The 20,539-nt window shown below is 33.1% G+C and overlaps 1 protein-coding gene across 2 annotated transcripts in view; it reads left to right on the top strand.

Moving 5' to 3' along the window:
- Positions 1–20,539, top strand: part of LOC143044714 (integrator complex subunit 10-like) — a 195,991-nt gene that overhangs the window by 57,989 nt on the left and 117,463 nt on the right. For both annotated transcript variants that reach the window (XM_076216801.1, XM_076216800.1), the window contains exons 5-6: positions 13,609–13,690; positions 14,100–14,252. In XM_076216801.1, the coding sequence (XP_076072916.1) occupies positions 13,609–13,690; positions 14,100–14,252 (235 nt within the window). The remainder of the gene's footprint in view (positions 1–13,608; positions 13,691–14,099; positions 14,253–20,539) is intronic.

The raw sequence follows: 20,539 nt of genomic DNA, 5'->3' as shown, positions 1-20,539 counted from the left end.
ATATGCCGAATCTAACTGTCATGACTGTGTATGTAGATTCTTAACTTTTGGTCCCGTTTTCAAATTGGTCTACATCCCAAGAGAAAATAAATCTGGAATTCCACTGGAATCCCGTCTGGAATTTTGATGGGATTCCAAGTGGGATCCCACCTAATTCCACCGGGATAAAATTTCGGGAATCCCGCCAAAAGTCCGGGATTCCTGAAATTTTATCCCAGTGGAATTAAGTGGGATCCCACTGGGATATTGTGGGATTTTGATTGGGATCCCACTGGGATAAAATTTCGGGATTCCCGCTAAATAAGCGGGATCCCGATGTAAATGTATTGGGATAAATTTCGGGATTCCCGTAAAAGAAGCGGGATCCCGATGTAAATCCCAGTGGAAATATACTGGGATTCCCGGAAAAAAAAGCGGGATCCCAAAAATAAATACCAGCAGGATATACATGCACCAATTCAAATTGCACTACCACTGGGAATCCTGGGTTATTTATGCAAAAGGATACATGTCATGTTTTCCTTTCTGTTAATCAATTTGCTGTCTCTGTACTTCCAACTAGAATTACTGAGTAAATTATGGTAACTGGAATATCTGCATGCAATCTGTTTCGTTGGAAGCTCCATTTAAAAAGATCAGTATATCCCCTAAAAGTATCAAAAAAATCCACAAAGAATCATTTGTTCAATATGTTTTGAAGCAACAAATTCAATAGAAATATTATTGCATGTTTAATGTTTATAGAATACAGTAGATTGGAAGCTAGTCCAAATAATTATGAAGTCTTGGAAGGTTATTTTAATTTTTTTGCAAATTAATTACCTTCCCCCTTTTTTATCCCCTGGCGATAAATAACTATAGCGACTTATTATTTTCACCAAATAAACATACACACAACTGAATTAAATTTTGACATACCTACTATTTATGCCTGTTATGTGACAAGTTAACAAGTTTATTCATTGTATATGTTAAAAATAAATATATTTTCAGTTTACTTTCTGATGTTGATTTGCTGATGAGAACCATACAAATCATAGTTCCTCAATAAATTATTTTTATAATCATTATATGCACATATACACATGTTAAATTAAATTATTAATGCACTTATCTGAAAACATCTTCATCTTCGTCCTGTCCATAATTCAGCGTAAACAAATTTTGATGACGTTTTTACCAGTACACAAACGTCGACGTGACAATCTCGCCCCAAATTATATCGGCCAAGTTGATCTGTCTCCGTAACGGTATTATAAAAAAATTAAGGGTATCGCATAAAAGTATTAATTACTGGCCAGTTTTTACTAAATATAAGAAAAGAATACTTTAGTAATCGGCACCTGGTGCATGCGGATAAGATAGTGGCCGCATTTATATTTAGGACAGTATTTTCTTGGGTCGAACTGTTCAGTACAATTGAAAACAAAGCACGTGGTCATGATTTTTTTTACATTTTACATAAGTTGAGAAACCAACGTTTTATGACGTCAGTCATTATCTTATCATTGATGCAGGACGACAACTAATAGAAACGCACTTATGAGAACTTGGGGAACATTAGAAACGCCCAAGCTTGTCTGGCAAAACACTCGTTGACATTTCCTCGGACGCCCTGTCATTTTTATCACGAAAATCTCGGCATTTTTCTGACTTATAAATATCTGTCAAACTGAATATTAAGTGACACTTAAATGTGATTGGCTTCACTTGACAGCTTTGGTGTCATACTCATTGTTAATTAACACCAATAACCTATACTTGATGTTATTAGAGACATATGTATACACAAACAAAACACTTGCATATTTTCAACAACATAAATTAATTATGGTTCATACAATTTCCCCTTTTAACTAGACTGGGATTCCATCATTACACAGTTTTCCCGATTGGGATCCCGGCTGTAAACAGTTCCGATTGGGATCCCAGTGTCCGATATTTATCCCGTTTCATCTAGACTAGAATCCCGGCTTCAGACAGTTATCCCGAATGGGATCCCAGTTTCAGATATTTATCCCGAATGGGATCCCGCCTCCAGATGCTTATCCTGGCTTATCCCGACAATTTCACCGGGATTGCATTGGGATCCCGATCGATCCCGTTTTCGTTTTCTCTTGGGATTAAGGTCCAAAGGGTCCAAAATTAAACTTAGTTTGATTTTGACAAAAAAAGAATCAGTTAGGTTCTTTAATATGCTGAATCTAAAAATGTACTTAGATTCTTGATTATTGGCCCAGTTTTCAAGTTGGTCCAAATCGGGGTCCAAAATTAAACTTTGTTTGATTTCATCAAAAATTGAATAAATGGGGTTCTTTGATATACCAAATCTAACTGTGTATGTAGATTCTTCATTTTTGGTCCTGTTTTCAAATTGGTCTACACTAAAGTCCAAAGGGTCCAAAATTAAACTTAGTCTGATTTTAACAAAAATTGAAATCTTGGGGTTCTTTGATATGCTTAATCCAAAAATGTACTTAGATTTTTTATTATGGGCCCAGTTTTCAAGTTGGTCCAAATCAGGATCTAAAATTATTATATTAAGTATTGTGCAATAGCAAGTCTTTTCAATTGCACAGTATTGCGCAATGGCAAGAAATATCTTATTGCACAATATTGTGAAATAGCAAATTTTTTTTTAATTAGAGTTATCTTTCTTTGTCCAGAATAGTAAGCAAGAAATATCTAATTGCAAAATATTGTGCAATAGCAAGATTTTTTTTTAATTGTCCATTGTCATGTACCTTCATATGCTTTAAGTGACCACTATCCTGTATGCTTAAATAGAAAAATCAATATAAAGATTAAAAAAGAAAATCATATCGAAATAAAGTATAGGTGTTTCAAAAAATTTAATGAAGATGCCTTTTGTACAGACTTACATCAAACCCCTTTTCATATTGTTGAAATGGAAGATGATATTGATATTGCTGTCGACAAATGGTATGAACTTTTTAATCAAGTTATAAACAAGCATGCACCAATGAAAACTAAAAGAGTAAAAACATTTAAACAAGCCGAATGGTTTAATGAAGAAATTAAAAACTCATTCAATATAGGAATATGTATCATTCAAAAAAAGATTGGATAAACTTTAAAAAGTGGCGTAATAAAACAACGTCGTTAATATTTAATGCAAAAAAGGAATATTACCAAAACGCCATAACTAGTTCCAAAAATAGTAAAGAACTTTGGCATCATATTAAAGAGTTAAATCCAAAAGAGGATAATATTTTTCCACCTAAAATGCAGTATGAAAATCAAACGGTTTATAACAACCAAGATATTGTAAATACTCTTAATGTTCATTTTTCATCCGTAGCTGAAAAACTTATTGGAAATAATACTTCAGATATGGATTTTTCTATGCTACAAAATTTTACTAGTGAAAAATTAAAGAAAACTGAAAATTTTCATTTAAAACTCATTTCCATTGGAGAGGTGTGTTCTCAACTAAAACATCTTAATATTAATAAATCCGCAGGTTTAGATGGAATAGGTCCCAAATTTTTAAAGCTAAGTGCAGAAATAATATCCCCATCACTAACTTTTTTAATAAACAAAAGTATAACTTCAAATCGTTTTCCGCAAAAATTAAAACTTGCAAGAGTAACTGCTATACATAAAGGAGGACCAAGAGATATTCCCTCAAATTATCGTCCAATTTCTATTTTGAATACCATATCTAAAATTTTCGAAAGACATGTATGTACACAGTTATATGAATTCCTTAACAATAAAAAATTGTTACATATCGCCCAGTCAGGTTTCAGATAAGGTCATTCCTGCCAAACAGCGCTAACTAAACTAATTAACGAATGGTTAAAATATTTAGATAATGGAGAAATAGTTGGTACAGTGTTTTTAGATTTCAGTAAGGCTTTTGACCTTATAAACCATGCCATACTTCTAGAAAAGTTAAAATTTTATCATATCGGAAAACATATGATAGATTGGATAAAATCGTATTTGTCTGACAGACAACAAGAAGTCCAATACGCTAACATTAAATCTGATAAATCGTTTGTAAAGTATGGAGTGCCTCAAGGTTCTATTTTAGGTCCGCTGTTATTTTTAATATATATAAATGATTTACCACTTCATGTTAAACAATCCAATATGGATTTATATGCTGATGATTCAACATTGCATTTTCATGATAAAAACATTGAAAAAATAAACAGCATATTGCAAAATGATTTAAATGCTATACAATCTTGGTGTAACAATAACAGTAAGAAAATCAATGCACAAAAAACTAAGTGTATGAAATTGGGTTCAAAACAAAAACTTAAAACTACTATCAGAATTATGTATTACCGTCAACGAAACATGTATTGAGAATGTCCATTCTTTCAAATTACTTGGAATAGACATTGATGAAAATTTAAGCTGGGAAGATCATGTTGATCGTATATGTAAAATTATCTCATCTAAAGTATCACTTTTATATAAAATTAAAGTATATTTGCCAATACACACAAGGGAACTATTTTATAATGCATATATTCTACCATATATAGACTATTGTAGTTCAGTTTGGGGAAATTTATTACAAAAAGATTCAGATAGAATCATAAAACTTCAAAAAAGAGTAGCAAGAATTATACTGGAATGCGATATTTCTATTCCATCTAATTTCATGTTTTCTTCTTTAAAATGGCTATCTTTTACCAAAAGAATAAAATACCAACAATCAATTCTAATGTATAAAATTGTAAATGGGCTAACACCTGATTACTTAGCAATACTAAATATTGATGATGTGCAACGCCACAACTTACGATCTGTGTCTAATAATGATCTTTTTGTTCCAAGACCAAATACAAATTTTTATAAAAAATCTTTTCATTATTCTGCAACCAAAGTATGGAATAATTTACCACTCGAAATAAAAAAATGTCCTAATGTGGAATTATTCAAGAAACATAGTTATAATCATTTTCTTGAAAATTATATGCAAGTCAACTAATTTGCTTTCCTTTAACAAAACTATATCAAATATTGTCATTTAGTACCCTTTGTATATTTCAATGATTGAATTGTGTATATACTAGTAATATATATTGTAAATTAATGTATGAATGTATGAATGTTAACTGTTTGCATGTATTTTGTTTGAGGGCCTCAATGAAAATTAGACTATTTCTAATTGAGTTACCCTCTTTAAATAAAGAATTTATTATTATTATTATTATTATTATTATTATTATCTTTCTTTGTCCAGAATCAACTTAAATCTTTGTTATATACAATATACAATGTATATTCACTTTTTACTACCAACTGATAAATTAAAATAATCTTTACCATTCAGTGATAACAAGCAGTTTTTTTACATTTTAATATTTTATGATGTATTTAAATGAGTAGTTATTGTTGCAAACTCCATTAGAAATTTTGATTGAGATTAGTTTTGGAATAAGGGAAAGGGGGATGTGATTAAAAAAATTGGGTTCAATTTTTCTCATTTGAAATTTCATAAATAAAAAAGAAAATTTCTTCAAACATTTTTTTGAGAGGATTAATATTCAACAGCATAGTGAATTGCTCTAAGAGAAAACAAAAATTTTAAGTTCATTAGAACACATTCATTCTGTGTCAGAAACCTATGCTGTGTCAACTATTTAATCACAATCCAAATTTAGAGCTGAATCCAGCTTGAATGTTGTGTCCATTCTTGCCCCAACCGTTCAGGGTTCAACCTCTGCGGTCGTATAAAGCTACGCCCTGCGGAGCATCTGGTTGTAACTTGTACAAAAATCTTCTTTTCTAAAACTATGGGCCAAATTTAACACGACTTGGCCACAATTATTACTAGGGTATCTTTTTTAAAAAAGTGTCTAATGACCCAACCTACCAACCAAGATGGCCGACATCAGTAAATACAGTAACAGGTGAGCGACACAGGCTCTTAAGAGCCTCTAGTTCAATTTATGTAACCAATATTTTGGCAATTGATTAATTAATTGTTTAAAAATCCTCCAAAAATATTGCCATAAAGTGACAATTTATCTTTTACAAATATAATGGAAATTATATTTGTAACACAGGTTTTTTGTAACATCTGGTATAACACATTTTACTTTTTCCAACATATGTGACTTGACATTGTGACATCTGGTATAACACATTTGACTTTTTCCAACATATGTGACTTGACATTGTAATATCTTGTATAAGTTATAACACATTTGACTTTTCCAATATATGTGACTTGACATTGTGACATCTGGTATAAGTTATAACACATTTGACTTTTTATACAACCGCAAAAATTTAAATTTTTCGTTGTATATTGCTATCACGTTGGCGTCGTCGTCGTCCGAATACTTTTAGTTTTCGCACTCTAACTTTAGTAAAAGTGAATAGAAATCTATGAAATTTTAACACAAGGTTTATGACCACAAAAGGAAGGTTGGGATTGATTTTGGGAGTTTTGGTTCCAACAGTTTAGGAGTTAGGGGCCAAAAAGGGCCCAAATAAACATTATTCTTGGTTTTCGTACAATAACTTTAGTATAAGTAAATAGAAATCAATGAAATTTAAACACAAGGTTTATGAACACAAAAGGAAGGTTGGGATTGATTTTGGGAGTTTTGGTCCCAACAGTTTAGGAATAAGGGGCCAAAAAGGGGCCCAAATAAGCATTATTCTTGGTTTTCGCACCATAACCTTAGTATAAGTAAATAGAAATCTATGAAATTTAAACACAAGGTTTATGACCATAAAAGGAAGGTTGGGTTTGATTTTGGGAGGTTTGGTCCCAACAGTTTAGGAATAAGGGGCCCAAAGGGTCCAAAATTGAACTTTGTTTGATTTCATCAAAAATTGAATAATTGGGGTTCTTTGATATGCCGAATCTAACTGTGTATGTAGATTCTTAATTTTTGGTCCCGTTTTCAAATTGGTCTACATTAAAGTCCCAAGGGCCCAAAATTAAACTTAGTTTGATTTTAACAAAAATTGAATCATTGGGGTTCTTTGATATGCTGAATCTAAAAATGTACTTAGATTGTGATTATTGGCCCAGTTTTCAAGTTGGTCCAAATCGGGTCCAAAATTAAACTTTGTTTGATTTCATCAAAAATTGAATAATTGGGGTTCTTTGATATGCCAAATCTAACTGTGTATGTAGATTCTTAATTTTTGGTCCCGTTTTCAAATTGGTCTACATTAAAGTCCAAAGGGTCCAAAATTAAACTAAGTTTGATTTTAACAAAAATTGAATTCTTGGGCTTTTTTGATATGCTGAATCTAAACATATACTTAGATTTTTGATTATGGGCCCTGTTTTCAAGTTGGTTCAAATCAGGATCCAAAATTATTATATTAAGTATTCAGCAATAGCAAGAAATCTTCAAGTGCAATAGCAAGCAATTTTCAATTGCACAGTATTGCTCAATAGCAAGAAATTTTCAATTGCACAATATTGTGCAATAGCAAATATTTTCAGTTGCACAGTATTGCGCAATAGCAAGAAATATCTAATTGCACAATATTGTGCAATAGCAAGAAATTTTCAATTGGAGTTATCTTTCTTTGTCCAGAATAGTAGTTGAATCAACTTAAATCATTGTTTTATACAATATACAATGTATATTCACTTTTACTACCATATGATAAATTAAAACAATCTTTACCATTCAGTGATAACAAGCACTTTATTTTACATTTTAATATTTTATGATGTATTTAAATGAGTAGTTATTGTTGCAAACTCCATTAGGAATTTGAATTGAGATCAGTTTTGGAAAAAGGGAAAGGGGGATGTGAAAAAAAAATGGGGGGGGGGGGGTTAAATTTTTCTCATTTCAGATTTCATAAACAAAAAGAAAATTTCTTCAAACATTTTTTTGAGAGGATTAATATTCAACAGCATAGTGAATTGTTCAAAGACAAAAAAATTATTTTAAGTTCATTAGACCACAATCATTCTGTGTCAGAAACCTATGCTGTGTCAACTATTTAATCACAATCCAAATTTAGAACTGAATCCAGCTTAAATGTTGTGTCCATACTTGCCCCAACTGTTCAGGGTTCAACCTCTGCGGTCGTATATAGCTTTGCCCTGCAGAGCATCTGGTTATAACATATGTGACTCGACATTGTGACATCTGGTATCACACATTTGACTTTTTACAACATGTTACTCGACATTGTAACATCTGGTATAACACATTTGACTTTTCACAACATATGTGACTTGACATTAACATCTGGTATAACACATTTGACTTTTAACAACATATGTGACTTGACATTGACATCTGGTATAACACATTTGACTTTTTACAACATATGTTACTCGACATTGTAACATCTGGTATAACACATTTGACTTGTCACAACATATGTGACTTGACATTAACATCTGGTATAACATATTTGACTTTTTACAACATATGTGACTTGACATTGTAACATGTAGTGTAACACATTTTACATTTCCAACATATGTGACTTGACATTGTGACATCTAGTATAACACATTTGACTTTTTCCAACATATGTGATTTGACCTAGTAACATCTGGTATAACATGTTTGACTTTTTCAAACATATGTGACTTGACATTGTGACATCTGGTATAACACATTTGACTCTTTACAACATATGTGACTTGACATTGTAACATCCAGTATAAAACATTTGACTTTCCAACATATGTGACTTGACATTGTGACATATGGTATAACACATTTGACTTTTTCCAACATGTGTGACTTGACATTGTGACATCTGGTATAAGTTATAACACAATTGGCTTTTTACAACATATGTGACTTGACATTGTAACATCTGGTATAACACATTTGACTTTTTACAACATATGTGACTTGACATTGTAACATCTAGTAAAACACATTTGACTTTTTCCAACATATGTCATTTGACCTAGTAACATCTGGTATAACATGTTTGACTTTTTCAAACATATTTGACTTGACATTGTAATATCTAGTATAACAAATTAATTTTTTCCAACATATGTGATTTGACATTGTAACATCTAGTATAACACATTTGACTTTTTCCAACATATGTGACTTGACATTGTGACATCTGGTATATCACATTTGACTTTTCACAACATATGTGACTTGACATTGTAACATCTGGTATATCACATTTGACTTTTCACAACATATGTGACTTGACATTGTAACATCTTGTATAAGTTATAACACATTTGACTTTTTACAACATATGTGACTTGACATTGTTACATATGGTATAACACATTTGACTTTTTACAACATATGTGACTTGACATTGTAATATCTGGTATAAGTAATAACACATTTGACTTTTTACAACATATGTGACTTGACATTGTAACATCTAGAATAACACATTTGACTTTTTATGCCCCACCTACGATAGTAGAGGGGCATTATGTTTTCTGGTCTGTGCATCCGTTCGTCAGTCTGTCTGTTCGTTCGTTCGTCCATCTGTCCCGCTTCAGGTTAAAGTTTTTGGTCAAGGTAGTTTTTGATGAAGTTGAAGTCCAATCCACTTCAAACTTAGTATACATGTTCCCTATGATATGATCTTTCTAATTTTAATGCCAAATTAGAGGGTTTACCCCAATTTCACGGTCAACTGAACATAGAAAATGATAGTGCGAGTGGGGCATTCGTGTACTGGGGACACATTCTTGTTCTAACATATGTGACTTGACATTGTGACATCTGGTATAACATTTGACTCTTTACAACATATCTGACTTGACATTGCAACATCTAGTATAACACATTTGACTTTTTACAACATATGTGAATTGACATTGTTATATCTAGTATAACACATTGGACTTTTTCCAACATATGTGACTTGACATTTTGACATCTGGTATAACACATTTGACTTTTTCCAACATATGTGACTTGACATTGTGACATCTGGTATATGTTATAACACATTTGACTTTTTACAACATATGTGAATTGACATTGTTATATCTAGTATAACACATTGGACTTTTTCCAACATATGTGATTTGACATTTTGACATCTGGTATAACACATTTGACTTTTTCCAACATATGTGACTTGACATTGTGACATCTGGTATATGTTATAACACATTTGACTTTTTACAACATATGTGACTTGACATTGTAACATCTGGTATAACACATTTGACTTTTTCCAACATATGTGACTTGACATTGTGACATCTGGTATAACACATTTGACTTTTTCCAACATATGTGACGTGACATCGTGACATCTGGTATATGTAATAACACATTTGACTTTTTACAACATAATTGACTTGACATTGTTATATCTAGTATAACACATTTGACTTTTTCCAACATCTGTGACTGACATTGTGACATCTGATATAACACATTTGACTTATTTCAACATATGTGACTTGACATTGTGACATCTGGTATAACACATTTGACTCTTTACATTATATGTGACATCTGGTATAACACATTTGACTTTTTCCAACATATGTGACTTGACATCGTGACATCTGGTATATGTAATAACACATTTGACTTTTTACAACATATTATGACTTGACATTGTAACATCTAGTATAACACATTTGACTTTTTCCAACATATGTGACTTGACATTGTGACATCTGGTATATCACATTTGACTTTTTACAACATATGTGACTTGACATTGTAACATCTGGTATAACACATTTGACTTTTTCCAACATATGTGACTTGACATTGTGACATCTGGTATATCACATTTGACTTTTTACAACATATGTGACTTGACATTGTAACATCTGGTATAACACATTTGACTTTTTCCAACATATGTGACTTGACATTGTGACATCTGGTATAACACATTTGACTTTTTACAACATATGTGACTTGACATTGTAATATCTGGTATAAGTAATAACATATTTGACTTTTTACAACATATGTGACTTGACATTGTAACATCTAGAATAACACATTTGACTTTTTATGCCCCACCTACGATAGTAGAGGGGCATTATGTTTTCTGGTCTGTGCATCCGTTCGTCAGTCTGTCTGTTCGTTCGTTCGTCCGTCTGTCCCGCTTCAGGTTAAAGTTTTTGGTCAAGGTAGTTTTTGATGAAGTTGAAGTCCAATCGACTTCAAACTTAGTATACATGTTCCCTATGATCTTTCTAATTTTAATGCCAAATTAGAGGGTTTACCCCAATTTCACGGTCAACTGAACATAGAAAATGATAGTGCGAGTGGGGCATTCGTGTACTGGGGACACATTCTTGTTCTAACATATGTGACTTGACATTGTGACATCTGGTATAACATTTGACTCTTTACAACATATCTGACTTGACATTGCAACATCTAATATAACACATTTGACTTTTTACAACATATGTGAATTGACATTGTTATATCTAGTATAACACATTGGACTTTTTCCAACATATGTGACTTGACATTTTGACATCTGGTATAACACATTTGACCTTTTCCAACATATGTGACTTGACATTGTGACATCTGGTATATGTTATAACACATTTGACTTTTTACAACATATGTGAATTGACATTGTTATATCTAGTATAACACATTGGACTTTTTCCAACATATGTGACTTGACATTTTGACATCTGGTATAACACATTTGACTTTTTCCAACATATGTGACTTGACATTGTGACATCTGGTATATGTTATAACACATTTGACTTTTTACAACATATGTGACTTGACATTGTAACATCTGGTATAACACATTTGACTTTTTCCAACATATGTGACTTGACATTGTGACATCTGGTATAACACATTTGACTTTTTCCAACATATGTGACGTGACATCGTGACATCTGGTATATGTGATAACACATTTGACTTTTTACAACATAATTGACTTGACATTGTTATATCTAGTATAACACATTTGACTTTTTCCAACATCTGTGACTGACATTGTGACATCTGATATAACACATTTGACTTATTTCAACATATGTGACTTGACATTGTGACATCTGGTATAACACATTTGACTCTTTACATTATATGTGACATCTGGTATAACACATTTGACTTTTTCCAACATATGTGACTTGACATCGTGACATCTGGTATATGTAATAACACATTTGACTTTTTACAACATATTATGACTTGACATTGTAACATCTAGTATAACACATTTGACTTTTTCCAACATATGTGACTTGACATTGTGACATCTGGTATATCACATTTGACTTTTTACAACATATGTGACTTGACATTGTAACATCTGGTATAACACATTTGACTTTTTCCAACATATGTGACTTGACATTGTGACATCTGGTATATCACATTTGACTTTTCACAACATATGTGACTTGACATTGTGACATCTGGTATAACACATTTGACTTTTTTCAACATATGTGATTTGACATTGTAACATCAATTATAACACATTTGACTTTTTCTGACATATGTGACTTGACATTGTGACATCTGGTATAAGTTATAACACATTTGACTTTTTACAACATATGTGACTTGACATTGTAACATCTAAAATAACACATTTGACTTTTTCTAACATATGTGACTTGACATTGTTACTTCTGGTATAACACATTTGACTATTTACAACATATGTGAATTGACATTGTGACAGATATAAAATCTTTCTTGTTATTGTTTTAGCCTTTTGAAGGGATAGAAAAGAATACAATTGATAATTTCAAGATTTAATTTACATTTGTAATCCCGTTACATGATTTGCCATGTTTAGCCAATTTCCATTAAAAATAAAATACATCATCAGATAAAATATGTTTATATAAATATAAGTCAAATTTATATCAGATTGAAATAAAATTTGCTCTGTATCCTTGGCAGTGTGTTTGCTTCAAATTTAACTATATTTTGTAGTATAAAACCTTTCCTTTTATTCAAAATAAAGAATTTTTGGAAGGCATGCACAAAATCACCGGACATTTGAAGAACTCGCAAAACAGGGGTTAAAATTTCCCTAATTTTGGACACACATTACACAAAATTTTAAAGGTGAAACCAAACAAACAGGGCCAAATAATCTTCATGGAAATGAGATATGCCAATGCTTACACATATTCATACCAAATATCATTGACCAGAGTACTTCTAGTGGTTCCCCATAAACTGACCTAATCACAAACTAATACACGTAAACTAAACAAAAGTTTCAAAGTCAATTGACCATGACTGAGGGGCAGGGCCAAATTATCTCCATGGAAATAATATGTGCCAATGCTTATACAACTGGAGTCGATTTCACAAAAAAACTTACGACTAAGGTTGATTGTAAGTATACTGAATTGTTCATGACTTATGATAAATCTTAGTCTTAAGTATTTTTTTGAAACCCACTCCTGCATACCAAATATCATTGACCTACCACAAGTGGTTCACAATAAACAAGACCTAATTACAAACTAATACATGTAAACTGAGCAAAAGTTTCAAAGTCAATAGACCATGACTGAGGGGGCATTTTAACACATAAATATTTTAAGCCTGTTTAAACAAAGTGAATTAAAACATAATTGGGACTCTGTTCATTTATTATTGTTTAAATAAAAATGGTTTATATAAATTCAAGGCAATTTTGTATTTACAGCTAAAGTTAGTTGGAACATTACAAAAAGCAGAATGGGATGCTAATATGAAATCTCCAGTTAATTGTTACAGAAAATTGTTGGGTAAATACGACTACACTGCTACGTTCTGAGATATAACTTTGTATATTCTATTTATATTTAACCATGCCTAAACTTATTCACTCAGCATTTTCAAAATTGTGTTTTGCCAGTTAGGTTATTTTTTTTTTATCACATTGTTGCATGAAGTGATGCACCTTTTATTTTGATTTTTCATGAACTTTGCTATTTCTACTTGTTCTATTTGAAAACTACATGAAACACATGTCCAAGTCTTCTTTGATCAACTCACATATTTTAACAAATTGATCTAAAAAAAAAAGAGGAAACAACTTAAAATTATTCATCATAAACAAAAGCTTACAATATAACATTAAGAAAGTTCCAAATGTTTTATAACATTTGGCCAAAAATGTCTGAATTTACAGAATGTTGAGATCTTTACTTTCAGTATGTGATGTTTTACCATTAGTTTTACAAAAGAAGAAGAAATTTGAACTACCAACATCTCAGTTTCATAATTGGTTACAGCTGGCTGTGGAGTTTTATGTTATGTACATTACACAACCACCCATTGTACCTGCAAACTCTCCATTAACACCAGGTGAGATTTACCTGCAAGCTCTCCATTAACACCTGGTGTGATGATACCTTCATGCTCTCTATTAACACCAGGTGAGATCGTACCTGCATGTTCTCAATTAACATGCACCAGGTGAGTTAATACCTGCATGCTCTCCATTAACCTCAGGTGAGATAATACCTGCACATTCTCCATTAACACTTGGTGAGATAGTACCTGCAAGCTGTCAATTAACATGCACCAGGTGAGATCGTACCTGCAAGCTCTCCATTAACACCAGGTGAGATACTATGTGCAAGTTCTCTATTAACATCAGGTGAGATAGTACCTGCAAGCCCTCCAATAACATGCACCAGGTGAGATAGTACCTGCAAGCTTTCCATTATTACCAGGTGAGATAGTACCTGCAAGCTTTCCATTATTACCAGGTGAGATAGTATCTATAAGTTCTCCATTAACACCAGGTGAGTTACTGTCTGCAAGCTCTCCATTAACACCAAGTAAGATGCTATCTGCAAACTCTCTATTAACACCAGGTGAGATAATACCTACACACTCTTTATTGACATCAGGTTAGGTAATACCTGCATGCTCTCCATTAACACCAGGTATGATACTATCTGCAAGCTCTCCATTAACACCAGGTGAGATACTATCTGCAAGCTCTCCATTAACACCAGGTGAGATACTATCTGCAAGCTCTCCATTAACACTTGGTGAGAAAGTACCTGTTAGCTCTCCATTAATACCAGGTTAGATAGTACCTGCAAGCTCTCCATTAAAACCAGGTTAGATAGTACCTGCAAGCTCTACATTAACACCAGGTGAGATAGTACCTGCAAGCTCTCCATTAACATGCACCAGTTGAGATAGTATCTGCAAGCTCTCCATTAACACCAAGTAAGATACTATCTGCAAACTCTCCATTAACACCAGGTGAGATAATACCTGCACACTCTCCATTTACATCAGGTTAGGTAGTACCTGCAAGCACCAGGTGAGATAATACCTGCACACTTTCAATTAACATCTGGTGGAATGATACCTGCACACTCTCCATTGGCACCAGGTTAGGAAATACCTGCATACTCTCCATTAACACCAGGTAAGATAGTACCTGCATGCTCTCCATTAACATGCGCCAGGTGAGATAGTACCTGCAAGCTTTCCATTATTACCAGGTGAGATAGTAACTGCAAGCTTTCCATTACCACCAGATAAGATACTATCTGCAAGCTCTCCATTAACACCAGGTGAGATACTATCTGCAAGCTCTCCATTAACATCTGGTGGATGATACCTGCAAGCTCTACATAAGAATCAGGTGTGAGAGTATCTGCAAGCTCTACATTTACAAAAGGTAAGATAGTACTGCAATCTGTCCATTAACACCAAGTGAGATCATATCTGCAAGTTCTATATTAACACCATGTTAGGTTATACCTGCAAGCTCTTTATGAACATCAGAAGAGGTAATACCTGCAAGATCTCCATTAACACCAGGTGATATCATACCTACAAGTTCTCCATTGAAACCAGGTTAGGTAATATCTGCAAGCTCTCCATTAACACCGGGTGAGATAGTACCTGCAAGCTCTCCATTAACATGCGCCAGTTGAGATAGTACCTGCAAGCTTTCCATTATTACCAGGTGAGATAGTATCTGCAAGCTTTCCCTTATTACCAGGTAAGATACTATCTGCAAGCTCTCCATTTACACCAGGTGGGATACTATCTGCAAGCTCTCAACTAACACCTGGTGGAATGATACCTGCACGCTTTACATTAGCATCAGGTTAGATAGTATCTGCAAGCTCTACATTAAGACTTGCTGAGATAGTATCTGAAAGCTCTCCATTAACACCAGGTGAGATAGTACCTGCAAGCTCTACATTAACAAAAGGTGAGAAAGTACCTGCAAGCTGTCCATTAACACCAGGTGAGATCATATCTGCAAGTTCTACATTAAAACCAGGTTAAGAAATACCTGCAAGAACTTCATTAACAAAAGGTGAGATAGTACCTGCAAGATCTCCATTAACACCAGGTGAGATGATACCTGCAAGTTCTCAATCGAAACCAGGTTTGGTTATATCTGCAAGCTCTCCATTTACACCAGGTGAGATTATACCTGCAAGCTCTCCATTAATACCAGGTGAGATAATACCTGCAAGCTCTCCATTAATAACAAGTGAGGTAGTACCTGCAAGCTCTACATTAACAAAAGGTGAGATAGTACCTGTGAGCGTTCCATCAACACTTGGTGAGATGATACCTGCAAGCTGTCCATTAACACCAGGTGAGATCATATCTGCAAGTTCTACATTAACAGCTGGTGAGACTATACCTGCAAGCTCTTTATTATGAAAAGATGAGATAGTACTGTTACGGGACGGGGGTGTCCCAAAAGTAAAGGTATTATTATAAGATTAACACCCTGGTTACTATCCTCTTGGTAAATTCTAATATAGAACTGTCAACTCTGGTGTCGAGTTACAAACTAAGTTATACTGGTAGTATAGCTGGCAAAATGATCAAGACTATGGTAGCGTAGTAGGCAAAACGTTTAAGACACTGGTCTAAATATGGTAGCACAGAAACTCATTAACATTGACTTACTAATTACATGTACATTAGATAACAAGATTAATAAAGCTTCACAATTTATTATATACAAAACATTCAATACTATTCCAAGTATAAGTCACATGAAAACCCAACAGAACACTTAAAAAAATATACAGAGACCCCCCTTTTCGGCACGTCAATCGTTTGTCAACATCGTAGTAAACGTAGTAAAACATCTAGGCCAATTATGGTTTGGTCCATTTATTCTAACAATATTTACAAAATGAGTGTTTACTGAGTAGCCCGATATAGTCGTAACAGTACCTGCAAAATCTCAAATAACACCAGGTGAGATCATACCTTTAAGTTCTCCATTGACACAAGGTAAGTTAATATCTGCCAGCTCTCCATTCACACCAGGTGATATAATACCTGCACGTTCTCCATTAACACCAGATGAGATAATACATGCACACTCTCCATTAACACCAGGTGAGATAGTACCTGCAAGCTCTACATTAACAAAAGGTGAGATAGCACCTGCACACTCTTCATTAACACCAGGTGAGATAATATCTGAACGCTCTCCATTTACACCAGGTGAGATAGAATCTTCAACCTCTCCATTGACACCAGGTGAGATAGTATTTGCAAGCTCTACATTAACATCAGGTGAGATAGTATCTGCAAGCTCTCAATTAACACCTGGTGGAATGATACCTGTACGCTCTACATTAACATCAGGTGAGATAGTATCTGCAAGCTCTACATTAACACCAGGTTAGAAAGTACCTGCAAGCTCTCCATTAACAATAGGTGAAATAGTATCTGCAAGCTCTATTAACACTTGGTGAGATAGTATCTGCAAGCTCTCCATTAACACCAGGTGAGATAGTACCTGCAAGCTCTACATTAATAAAAGGTGAGATAGTTCTGTAAGCTGTCCATTAACACCAGGTGAGATCATATCTGCAAGTTCTATATTAACACCAGGTTAGGTTATACCTGCAAGCTCTTTATGAACAAAAGGTGAGATAGTATCTACAAGATCTCCATTAACACCAGGTGCGATCATACCTGCAAGTTCTCCATTGACACCAGGTTAGGTTGCAAGCTTTCATTAACACCAGGTGAGATATTATCTGCAAGTTTTCCATTAACAATAGGTGAGAAAGTCCCTACACTGGGATTGTCTGCATGGTCGAATTTGTCAAATGACTTCTAATAGAATTATCTTTATATTTGCCTTATTTCTCAAAAAAAATAATAGATAGATAGAAACTGATATAAGCAAAACTGAACAGCAAGACAAGATCTTTAATTAAGAAAATTTGTGGGAAAACATCTAACAACTTTTTATTGATGTTATTGCCCTTTAATGATGATTTTTACCATGTCTTTTGTATATAATAAAAATTATGATAGATAAATAGACACTTTAAATCATACAGATGATCAGCAAGGCAAGATCAAATTACAATTCAAGTTTTGCCGATAAAGTTAGTAGACAGTCACTCTTTAACATGTTTAAAGGCGTTGTTGTGTTTAAATGAGGATTTGTTTATCTTCATTTGTGTTTTGAGCAAAAACTAAAGAAGATACACAGAAACCAAACAGATTAAGGATCATAAATACAAGATTACAAGTCATCAAAGCACAGATTTTTTTAATTTATTCTTTAGAGTATTTCCTTGTTAATTATACACATAGACCAAGGTGAGGAACACAGGCACTATGCATATTTTATCTCTCTGCTAAAATGTTGCTGCTATTCATTAGAGCATGTGCAAACAAAAAATGACACTGCAAAATTTCATGCATTTAGCACAAATTGATCGAATGTTCTGATATCCACTGGACAAATAACTTAGTACAAACACTACAGTGAGCCCTCAATTTAGTACCTAAAATTGAGAAAGGAAATGGGGAATGTGTCAAAGCGACAACAACCAGACCATAAAGCAGACAACAGCCGAAGCCCACCAATGGGTCTTCAATGTAGCGAGAAACTTCAGCACCCGGAGGCCTCCTTCAGCTGGCCCCTTAAAAAATATGTATAGTAGTTCAGTGATAATGGACGTCATACTAAACTCATATATTATTATACACCATAAACTAAAATTAAAAATTATACAGGACTAACAAAGGCTAGAGGCTCCTGACTTGGGACAGGCACAAAATTGTGGTGTGGTTAAACATGTTTATGAGATCTCAACCCTCCCCCTATACCTCTAGCCAATGTAGAAAAGTAAACACATAACAATACGCACATTAAAATTCAGTTCAAGAGAAGTCCAAGTCGGATGTCAGAAGATGTAACAAAAGAAAATAAACAAAATGACAATAATACATAAATAACAACAGACTACTAGCAGTTAACTTACATGCCAGCTCAGACCTCAATTAAACTGATTGAAAGATTATGTGTCTTCATCAAATGAAAACTTTCACAGTCCCTCCCATTAGAGGTTTAGTATCACACTATCATAAAATATATGAGAAGAACATAACCCATATCATGCCAACAACTGTTTTTTTTTTTTTAAATAAATGAGTTTAGTTCAGATGCAAAGACCCTATAAGTGAATCAATATTAAAGCTGAAATATGCAATCTGACAACAGTATCGTAACTATATCCCTTCTTAATAAGTCTGTTTAAAGTTTTTGTAAGCTTTTGAGGTGAATACTGTAATTTTTGTGCTTTGTGAAGAATATTACAATAAAAGATTGGATGTGAAATACCTGAACATATAAGATGTCTGTATGTTGAGTTATATTTACGAATTATTTCCTTATACCGATGATAAAATTTAGTAAATGTTTTGACTAGTTTGTGATATCTAAAACCCTGGTGTAATAATTTTTCAGTAATACATAAATTTCTCTCGCTAAAATCTAATACGCTGTTATATACATACACAAGTGAATCATACAAGTTGAGATATATAAACACCATAAGATGGTGACAAGGGAACGTCACCATCTAAAAATGGATAATTAACAATAGGAAATGAAAAATCATCTCTTTTATCATAAAGTTTTGTATTAAGCTTCCTGTTAATGATATAGATATCAAGATCTAGGAAAGGGCAGTGGTCATTGTTAGTATTAGCTTTATTTAAAGTAAGTTCAACAGGATAAATTTCTACATACTGAAGTCGTCATTATTGAGAGCCAATATATCATCCAAATATCTAAAAGTATTGTTTAATTTTTGTATCAAATGTTGTTTCTATGGATCTTTGCTAATTTTAGTCATAAATTGTAACTCCTAACAATAAAAAAACAGGTCCGCAATAAGTGGTGCACAGTTAGTCCCCATTGGAATTCCAATAACTTTATGATATATGGAATCTCCAAAGCAAACAAAAATGTTATCAAGTAAAAATTCAAGCGCAGATATAGTATCAAAGCATGTCCAATTAACATAGTTCTTTTGTTTATTGCTACTAAAAAATGACCTAAAAGAGTTTGAACATATGTACTCGCATTCTGACTTTTTAAATGCCCAATTAATTAGGGATGTGAATTTTTTCTTCTAAATAAGAATATGAGGCAAAGTGGTATACAGGGTAGAAAAATCAAAACTTTGAACAGATTCAAAATCACCAATATATGCATGCAATTTATCAAGTACTTCCAACGAGTTTTTGACACTCCAAAAGTAATTAATTCCACTATTTTCAATCCATTTTTTTCGCGACAAGTTGAAAACTATTTTTTTCTTTCAATTTTAGCA

This window comes from Mytilus galloprovincialis, chromosome 9 (assembly GCF_965363235.1).
Source record: "Mytilus galloprovincialis chromosome 9, xbMytGall1.hap1.1, whole genome shotgun sequence".
Lineage (NCBI taxonomy): Eukaryota > Metazoa > Mollusca > Bivalvia > Mytilida > Mytilidae > Mytilus > Mytilus galloprovincialis.
Note: the sequence above shows the minus strand (reverse complement) of the source record. Positions and strands in the feature narration are given on the sequence as shown.